Here is a 9,745-nt window from a genome sequence, read left to right as displayed (position 1 = left end):
AGTGCGGCTTCCAACACAACCCTCTGGGCCCTGCACCAGGCGAAGCTCAACTGTAAACTTCTTTCACTTTTCTGTTTATGCACTTCAGCCACAGTTGGGTTTCAGGAATGCTGCCGTCTACCCCTTCCTTACAGGGCAATAACAACAAACTAAAGGATTCCACCAAAGTTCAACTTGGGGAACCAATAGGTTCTTTTGGTTCATTTACAGAGCCTAGGTGAGGGGCTACTTAGAATGTGGGTGACCCTAAAGCCACCCCAGCATGGATGGCAGTTTCCTCATAGATGCACACATGGGGTCCCCCTGCTTTCTGTTAACCTTCACACTACAGACTCAAGCACCTCCAAGGTCATGAGCAGTTACAATCGGCTGAGTGGTGCGGGAGAGGGTGGCTGGAAACAGCAGGCTAGATCCTGGGACCTTGGTCAGTGGTCCCTGGGGCAGCTGGAGATGGTGGCTCTGATGCTCAAGGGTGGAAACTGGGGAACTGGTCTAGGAGCCCTTTTGGGTGCTCCTTTGGCCGTGGTGGTGAGCCCACAAATGTCGGTTCCTTGGAAAATGTGCTCCGTGTCTTCTTAATCCCAGCTTCCAGACTCCTCGGAGGCAAAGAGCCCCAGGTAGGTATTCTATCACAATATTATTCCTGTCAGCCTACATACTAAAACAAGAACTTGGCTTTCATTCTACAGTGTTCCTGGTAGACTATTCCTCAAATTAGCCTCCTGTAAATTCTTGTTACATTTTTTATTTCTTAAGATAAAAACTGTCGTTATTCTGTGCCGGATAATGCCAACATCACAGATTTGGGGTGACTGTGCCATCTGGGGTTTCTTTGCCTGTTTTGTGACATTTGAGACTGTAAATTGCTCTGCGTTCCTTCAGAAGTTATCTGCAGGAAGCTGTCGAATCTGGACGGGGCGCGAATGTCTCAGGGAATGTTTAGTTACTTATTTTTCGTGTTAGTTTCTACTTTTCCTATTTGCTGCCCCAGAATGCCTTGTAAGACCTCTCTTTTTGGAAATCTCTGTATGTGGAGGATGTTCCCTCTCAGCGTATAGAAAAGCACGTTCCTCTGGCAGACGACTTCAATTTCCCCAGAGCGCAAGGCAGCTGTGTTGCAGGAGGCAGAAGGGAGTTCATTCAGGGAAACAATGCCAGAGCTGTTCCTCAGCAGCCAGTGAGTAGTCAGGAGTACAAGGGGTCTCAGAAGGTGGAGATGGGCTTTGCCTAGGGCTACCCAGGTTCTGCTTGCTGTTGGGCGAATTCTCATTTCCCCAGAGTGACACACTTGTCTGGATGGCAAGTTACCGGGTCCCTCCAGTCTTAGGCCTAGGCGAGGAGTCTTCACTAGGGGCTCAGTGGGCGAGCCTCTGTGTGGTTTACAGTGTGCAGAGTTCAGGCAGAAGAGTCCACGGTGAGCGATCACAACGCCCAAGAGGGAACTGAGAACCTCTCTGACAGGCTTCTCCTTCATCTGCCCTTGAGCACGGGGTCCTCCCAGGCTGGGGGGCCAGCGGTTGGGAGCAGCGTGACCTTGAGTGGGCACGTCTGCAGCTGGAATGCTGCGGAAATCCGTGTCTTTCTTGGGTTGGCCAGGAAGGGATCAGGTTACCTTCTGGTCTGTCAACGAAGGGGCTCCCCGTCGGGATAGCCAGCCTAGGGCTGACTGAGGGGCCCCAGCTGGTCTTCGGGCGGGGAGTGGGAGGGAAGCCGAGCTGGGCTGGGAAGCTCCGGGGGATCCACGGGAGAGGAGGCCCGGAGGAGGGGCTGGTGGGCCAGGCTGCAGCAGGGACAGCGAGCGGTGGTGGTGAGCGGAGTCGCGAGGCTGGGGCTGAGGCGAAGAGACACGCGGGACCGAGACCCGTGACCCTCGGCGGCGGCGGGGCGGCGGGTGGGTCTCTCCTCTAGGGCGCCACGGGGACGTGCGCGCGCCCTCGGCCTCGCGCCCCGCCCTCCCGCTCTCCCGTCCTCCCCGCGCCGCCTCCCAGCGCCATTCCCGGAGTCCCCTTGTCCCGGCCATGGAGGGTCTGCTGCTGCGCCCGGCCAAGTGCTACCGGGTGGTGCTGCTCGGCAGCGTGGCGGTAGGCAAGACGGCGCTGGCCACGCAGTTCGCGTGCGGCCGCTTCCCCGAGCGCTGCGAGCCGTCGGTGGAGGAGCTGTTCAGCAAGGTGATCGAAGTGAACCGTACTCCCGCGCTGCTGGAGATCGTGGACACGGTGGGCGCCGAGCACCTGGTCACCCTCAAGGACCTGTACATCAGGAACAGCGACGGCTTCGTGGTGCTCTACAGCGTGTGCAGCGAGGCCTCGTTCCAGGCCGTGCGGCCGCTGCGCGAGCGCATGGGCCGCCTGCGGGGCTCGCGCGCCGTCCCGCTGGTGCTGGTGGGCACCAAGGCCGACCTGGACGCCGAGCGCCAGGTACTGACGGCGCAGGGCCGCGCGCTGGCCCGGGAGTGGCGATGCCCCTTCCTGGAGGTCACGGCCAAGAGCAAGATGATGGTGGACCGCGTGTTCACGCAAGTGGTACGCGAGATGGAGGCCCTGGCCCCGCCGGTGCAGCAGGCTCCCCGCATCCCTAACGCCCTGGAGATGTGGCCCGCCGAGAGGTTCATTGGCTAGTGCATTGTGGTCGGCCGTTCAGAGCCTTTTCCAAAAAAGTTTCCGAACTGTAAACAAGTGGCTGCTTCTATATTTCATCCCAAAGGTGCTTCAATTTGCCTACGTGTCTTTCTTCAATGTTTGGCAAAAAAAACTTTGCAACTCCCCCCCTCCGTTGACCTCCGACTGTGCTATAAGAAGAAACCAAAAATTGCATTTTTCTGTAAAGAGAATTTACAGCCCTGTTCTTCAATCAGCTTGTTTCTGAACTCCCCTCCACCCCCACCCCCGTCTAATTTTTGTAAATAGCAACTTGTGAGCTTTGGATTGGCTGGGAGTCTGCACTAAGGACAGGTTTTCTTCAGTTGCAGGAGGCTTGCACTCTCCCTTTTACAGCCTTGAATCCAACAGTAAGATTTTCCTCAACATGAATTCCTAAATATAGTTATGACTTATGCCGGGTTGGTTTGAAAGGGGATACTGTATGGGGGACAACTGTGCCCACACACAAAGATAGCTCAGCCCTGCCTTGTAATTGACATTTAGTTGATTTCTACGTTCCTGCATTGGAAATAAAATTAGAAGTTGGTAATTTTTAACATGTGTCTTTCTAGCGTCTGTGTAAACCTATAATCCATAAAGCTTTATTTTTTAGTGTTTTATTTTTATTGTATGTGTGTGATACTGGTACATATGTGTGTGGGCACATGTATGTAAGGGGACAACCAGGTTTTGGTCCTCCCGTTCCCCCTTGTTTGAAACAGGGTGTCTGTTTTTTGTTCTCTGACTTCTGGATTCTTCTGTCTCCTGGGCACATCTTGTTAAAGGAGTACCAAGATTACAGTACAGGCTGGGATTTGAACTCGGGTCCTCAGGCTTGGACAACAAGTGATTTCCCTATTGAGCCATCTCCCCAGTCTCTAGTTCCTAAAGTTTTTACATACCTTGTCTTTGAGTTATTTTCCAGGAAACAAAAGTTTGCAAGGAGGAAGGAACAGCGCCCTGGTGTATTTCTACAGAAGTGCTGCCAGGAGCCAAGGGCTTGTTTATGTGGTTTTTTTCTTGTTTTCTAGATTCATACTTTTTTGATTGCATACCTGAATAGCTGGACGTGGGTGGCCATGTGAGGGTCTTTCTGTGTCATTTTCCTGTGACAGGAGCTCTTTAACACATCAGTTTAGTAGTGGTGAGCGTTTAAAATCTGCCCTCTGGAATGTGTGTCTGCACAGGTGAAGGAGTTCTCCCTAGCTGCAGCCTAGGTTCAAATCTAAGGCCCCACCTATTTGAATATGCCTCTAAAACAAACCAGCAAGATGTGGCCTTCCTGTGACCTGAAAGAGTTAACCCCGTGGAAGGGAAGCAGGTGGACTAGTGATGTGACAGGATCGGTTCACTTCTGTTTATATGATATGTGATACTTAATAGAAGGTTAATGTAAAGAGCATGTTTGAGAGCCCAGCTATAGATTCGCCTAGAGAGGGCCAGCTGGCTAGGCTGTCCTGCCTTCACTTTTCCTCCCCATCCGAGACAGGTTGGCTCAGGAGCCTCACTTTGCAACCCATCATATGACATACACACACACACATACACACACACACACACACAAACCCTTGCTGGGCCTCCTGCCAGACCTCGTTGGCTCAGGAGCCTCCCTTTGCAACCCATCACACAGACACACACGCACAGACACACACACAGACATACACAGCACACACACACACGCATACACACCCTTGCTGGCCCCCTGTTTCAGGGATGAGGAGGAGTATGGGGGAACAATGGGAGTGCTTTCTGGGCCTCAGCACTGGCCAAAGCCAGCCTGCTCCTGGAGCAGAGGGAATCTAAGATTCTCCATGCACTGAACAGGAGCTCTGCAGAGAACGAAGTCCCCAGTCTGGGGGACTGGCCCAAGGACTAGAAGCTGGTTGGCCCCTTCCAACTCTCCATCGGCTTGTGCTAACGCCTTCAAGATTGCTTGTATATCCCCGTATTTCAGTCCTTACAAGTATCAGGCCTTGAGCCAGTAAAACGTTCCCAGCCAGCCTTTTCTGTTGTTGGACTTCTGGGATGACCTCAGATACCCCCAGCCAGATCCAAGTTTCCAGTTGAGAGTCCAGGGCTCTTCCTGGCTGGCCGGTGGACCAAATGAAGGAGCAGGGTGTGAGGCCAACTCCTCCGCCCTCGGGAGTGTGTTCAGGAGTGCGGAGGAAGCAACTTTCTAGGACACACACACACACTTAAAGGCATGTATACAAGATTATACACACACAGTTAAAGGTACACCCCAGGATTTTCCTTCATGTATTTCTAACATCTGTATGTCAGGCATAAGGGGTCTCTGTCTCTTCGGTGGCAGGGAGCTAACTGACTAACCGACTCCAAAATGAATTAGCAAGGGGTACTCAGGGTGCTTAGCTCTTGCAGGTACAGTTTCCAAGCCAGGCATCTTGGGCTGGGATGAAATGACCTTCCCAGGGCTTGATCCTGTTGCCTTGCCCTGTGCGACTAAAGAGTATGTCCCCTAAGTGGCCAGGCGTCAGTCGGAGGAGTGGGAAGTGGGAAAAAGGAAGGCAGTGAGCACTCCTTCCCCTCTGGGATCAGACGGGGCTGCTTCTGGCCAGCACACTGCAGCTTCTCTGTGTGCTATTAGGGCTGCAGTGGTGTAGGGAATTCTTTTGGGGGTTTAAAATGACATCACTCCTCTTCTGAGAAATACCCACTCCTTCTCCAGTGTGACAGTGCATATAGTCGGCCTTGGTAACCACCTCATGGTAGCACTATGTCATCTTGCAGCGGCAGTCTCTGAGATACCCCAGTGACACCTCTTCCCAGCACTTTTTCCCTGTGGTGACCTCGGTCTCAAGGCTGTCTGCCCTTAGAGCTCTTTATTTCAGAAACATAGAATGACCTGAGTGACGGATGCCACTTTCAAAACCACATCACCAAAGGGTCAACCTGTGCCCTGCTTGCCCCCGTGAGAACACACATGTGCTGTGACAGGCTCTGTGGACACAGCGAGGAGCTATTGTCTCCGGCCAGCAGCAGCCTCCCAGACTGGACAGAAAATGGGCCCTTCCCAGTTGCCGTGAAGATGATGGTGTCCTGATGACACCCCCAGAGGCACAATCAACTAAGATCCAGCTCAGTCCCACAGGCTTCCAATCCCCAGAAGACTGAGAATCCACACTTAACTGTTCCCAACCGTGAGGTCAAGACAGTTTTGTTTTGATGTTTGTATCAGTAGCTACCCCTGCATCAATAGGTACCCAATATAGCTACGAGACTAGATGGAGTTGTAACTGAAGGTTTCCCTTCTTCCCACCAGTCCCTGAATAACCACTCTGAGGCTTAATATTAATTAAAAACTGTTTGGCATATTAGCTCAGGCTTATTATTAACTAGCTCTTACAACTTAACCCATTTCTATTATTCCATATTTTTGTCATGAGGCTTGTGATTGTTACCTCACATCTTGCTTCCCCTGTGGCTACTGGCATCTTCCTGACTCTGCCCTTTTTCTCCTTGTATCTCTGTTTGGAGTTCCCATCTGTCTCTGCTCCGCCTGGCCATTGGTCAAATCAACTTCTTTATTAACCAATGATAATGAAACATATTCACAGCATGCAGAGAGATCTATCAGGGGTTGTGTAGAAGGAACAGCGGGCTGCATTCCTGCCGCCCAGCTCCCAGCCACCGGCTAGCTTATGCCCCAAAATAACAACACACAAATTGTATTCATATAAACACTGCTTGGCCCATTAGTTCTAGCCTCTTATTGGCTAGTTCTCACATCTTGATTAACCCATTTCTAATAATCTGTGTAGCACCACGAGGTGGTAGGTTACCAGGAAAGATTCAACATGTCTGTCCTGGCAGCTGGCTCCATAGGAGCGGCCTAGCATCTGAGCTCACTTCCCTTCTTCCCATCATTCTGTTCAGTCTACTACACCCACCTAAGGGCTGGCCTATCAAATGGGCCAAGGCAGTTTCTTTATTAACCAATGAAATCAACAGATTGACATATGACCTTCCCACATCAGGGTTGCTGGTAGCAGACCTCTGAAAATGTAGACACTGTGCACTCTGAGGAGTGTGGTAGCCAAAGGTAAAAGCTCTCCAGACAAACGCACTTTGAGAATGCCAGGTGTGGGAGAGGGCTCAGAAGGAAGGGAATGATTTGTTATTGAGAATTGCAAAATAATGCATAGTTTAGCTCTGTTGCGCCCAGTGGGAAGCTGAAGGGGGCCCACTGCAGCCCATGGCCTGGCGAGGTTTCCTAGTGGAAGGCTGAAGGTGTTGCTTGCTTTATTTTGCTGTGAAGAAAGAGAGAAACAAGAAGACTGCTACACAAAGGGACAGACTCTCCAAGCTGTCCTGCTGACCTCCTCCGCATGTATAGCTCGCACACACTTCTGTACAACCCCGGCGGCCTGAAGGCTCACTCTACACGTCTCTTTCCTTTAGTCCACGCTGGTTACGTTCATGCTGATGATTCTTCAAGAACCTTCATGGACCTCTGTGATTTGAGGTCAACCCATTAGAGAAAATGCACCCCTAAAAGTCTTTAGAATAGCCCTTCTCTACTTTGGTGTGTCAGGGACCAATGCCCCCGGTTTCCTACAGGTTCTATTGGTTGCGTATGCCAACTTCCTTAAGGACCTTTACAGTTTAAAAAATATTCATTAAAATATTTTTAAAGATTATTTTATTCTATGAGTACAGATGTTTTGCCTGCGTGTATGTCTGTTCTCTAAATAAGTGCATTCATCACCTAGGACTGTGAGCCACCATGTGGAGGCTGGGAATCAAACTTGGGTCCTCTGCAAGAGCCGCCAGCACTATTAACTCTGCCACCCCACCCCCCATTTTTAACATTTATTTGTTTTTTTTTCGAGACAAGTTTTCTCTGTAGCTTTGGAGCCTGTCCTGGCACTCGCTCTGTAGACCAGGCTGGCCTCGAACTCACAGAGATCTTCCTGCTTCTGCCTCTGAGTGCTGGGATTAAAGGCATGCACCACCACCGCCCGGCCTTAACATTTATTCATATATGTATCTGACATAGTACGCATGTGGAGGTCGGAGGACAATTTACATGAGTTGGTTCTCTCTTTCTACCATAAGAGTACCAGGGATTGAATTTAGGCTTGGCGGCCGACATAACCTTCTGTGTGACCCAGAACTGCTGAGGCCAGAGCTCCAGTCTACCACTGGGTGGAGTTGGAGGTGGGGAGAACAAGGTAAGCTACTTCTGAGTTTCATGGAGCTGCAGACCACAGGATACTGCAGGGAGATCCTGCGTGCTTGGGGAACCATACTTACGGTGTACCTCCTTTCCGATATTTCATAGAATTACGTGGGCTAAAGCTTGGGGCTTTGTTTTCAGGCCACAACTCATTCAGCTGGCAACGCCTTGGTGTATGGAGTGATTAATATGGTCCAGAAATTGATACCATAGCTCAGGAGTGGCTGCAGTGGCCAGAGGAACCTAGCTTCTCTCTCCGCCATAGAAGAGAACAGGAATAAGTTCAACTGAAGAAAAATTGGTTTCTCTGTGGAAGCAGCACGCTCATTCAGTTATGTGAAGAAGCAGATCTGCGGATGCTCAGTGCAAGGGTGGATGGTGCTTGCTCAATCCTCCACTGCACAGAGGCTCCTGGGGGTTGGATTAAAGGTAGAACTGCTGGATCCCATGGGCACGAGGACAGACTTCACTTCCTTTACCGTGAAATCAACTCCCTGACCAGAGATGGAGAAGCCTGAGGTTAAACACACCTTCTCCAAAGCACTTCCCCAAGCCAGGAGGCTAAGTGAGCTTTTGATGAGAGTGAAGTTCAGGTTTTGCAAGGAAGCAAGGTGGGCGGGCTGCAAAACGACAAAGAGCCAGCTGCATGGAGTCTTTGTCTATTGAGGCCGACATGAAAAATGCATTTTGTCCAGGGTAATATGAGCTCTGGCATGAAAACCAAGCCCTGCTACCTCAGGCCAGCTGAAGAAGGCCTGGCCTTTCATCATTATTTTTTTTTTGAGATACTATGTAGACCAGGCCTCCCATATTCTAGGATTAAAGGTATGCACCACCATGCCCAGTCTCCAGTTTTCTTCATTGAGTAAAGTGCTCACAATTAACTTTTCATATATGGCCTTTGTTATATCAAAGTAGCTTCCTTATAGCCCCCATTTGTTGAACGTTTTTATCATGAGATGATGTAGGAGGGTCTTCTATCTATCTGTTTCTTTCATTGGTTAATTAATAAAGAAAATTGTTTGGCCTGATAGGTCAGAACATAGGTAGGCAGGGAAGACAGAACAGAATTGTGGGAAAAAGAAAGCAGAGACAGGCAGATGCCATGATTCTCCAACCCAAGATGGACATAGGTTAGGATCTTTCCCGATAAGCCACAGCCTCATGGTGCTACACAGATTTAATGGAAATGGGTTAATCAAGATGTGAGAGTTAGCCAATATGAGGCTAGAAATAATGGGTCAGGTAGTGTTTAAATGAATACAGTTTCCGTGTAATTGTTCCGGGGCTAAACAAAAGAGGTTCTTCTTTTGTTTTCACAGAGGATGAGACCCTGTGGATTGCTTCTATCCCATTATGGTATAATAGACCACACCCTCCTGAAGGGTTGCTGTGAACACCCTCAAAAAATTACTTTGCTCAACTGCCAGCTGAGATGAACCTAGCATACAGGATACACCATAAAAGACCTGATTAACAGTGCCCCCATACAGCAGGAAGAAGTTTGGAGAGAAATAACTATGTCCATATTCCAAGGTATGGACAGGACAGCTGTTTGACAGCCTGAGCTAGCCCGGCTTCCTCAGCAAGACTCTGGTGCTCTCCTGGTAAACACAGATGTTATAGTTCACCACTCTAACCCACAGAGGAAGACAAGAGCCGGGTCCCACTGCAATATTGTCTGCACAGGGATGAAGCAGGAATACCAATTGCCCAGTCCACAGAGGACCCAATACCCAGGGACAGCGGCATCCCCTCCCCGCTATTATTGGTGAGATTCATAATAACCATTGTCATTATCCTCCTCCAGCATCCTGTCAAGTCCTGAAGGCACAGGGGACCCACAGGGATCTGAGAGCACCTTGGGGAGGGCTAATTGGGTATAGAGGAAAGCACAGAGAAGGTC

The 9,745-nt window shown here is 50.2% G+C and overlaps 1 protein-coding gene across 1 annotated transcript; it reads left to right on the top strand.

Moving 5' to 3' along the window:
* Nucleotides 1-1,682: 1,682 nt before the first annotated feature.
* LOC126509109 (ras-related protein Rap-2c-like) lies at nt 1,683-3,196 on the top strand. The gene has a single exon (XM_050154788.1). The coding sequence runs from the start codon at nt 2,019-2,021 to the stop codon at nt 2,616-2,618; it is 600 nt and encodes a 199-aa protein (XP_050010745.1). The 5' UTR covers nt 1,683-2,018; the 3' UTR covers nt 2,619-3,196.
* The last annotated feature ends 6,549 nt before the right edge of the window (nt 3,197-9,745 follow it).

Source organism: Alexandromys fortis, unplaced genomic scaffold (assembly GCF_014885135.2).
Source record: "Alexandromys fortis isolate MF-2015 unplaced genomic scaffold, M_Fortis_MF-2015_v1.1 scaffold_91, whole genome shotgun sequence".
NCBI classification, from domain to species: Eukaryota; Metazoa; Chordata; class Mammalia; order Rodentia; family Cricetidae; genus Alexandromys; species Alexandromys fortis.
This window is presented reverse-complemented; position numbering and strand designations above follow the sequence as displayed.

What these genes read in the sequence shown, in the direction of transcription:
- LOC126509109 (XM_050154788.1), top strand. Translation starts at nt 2,019, where the DNA reads ATGGAGGGTCTGCTGCTGCGCCCGGCCAAGTGCTACCGGGTGGTGCTG.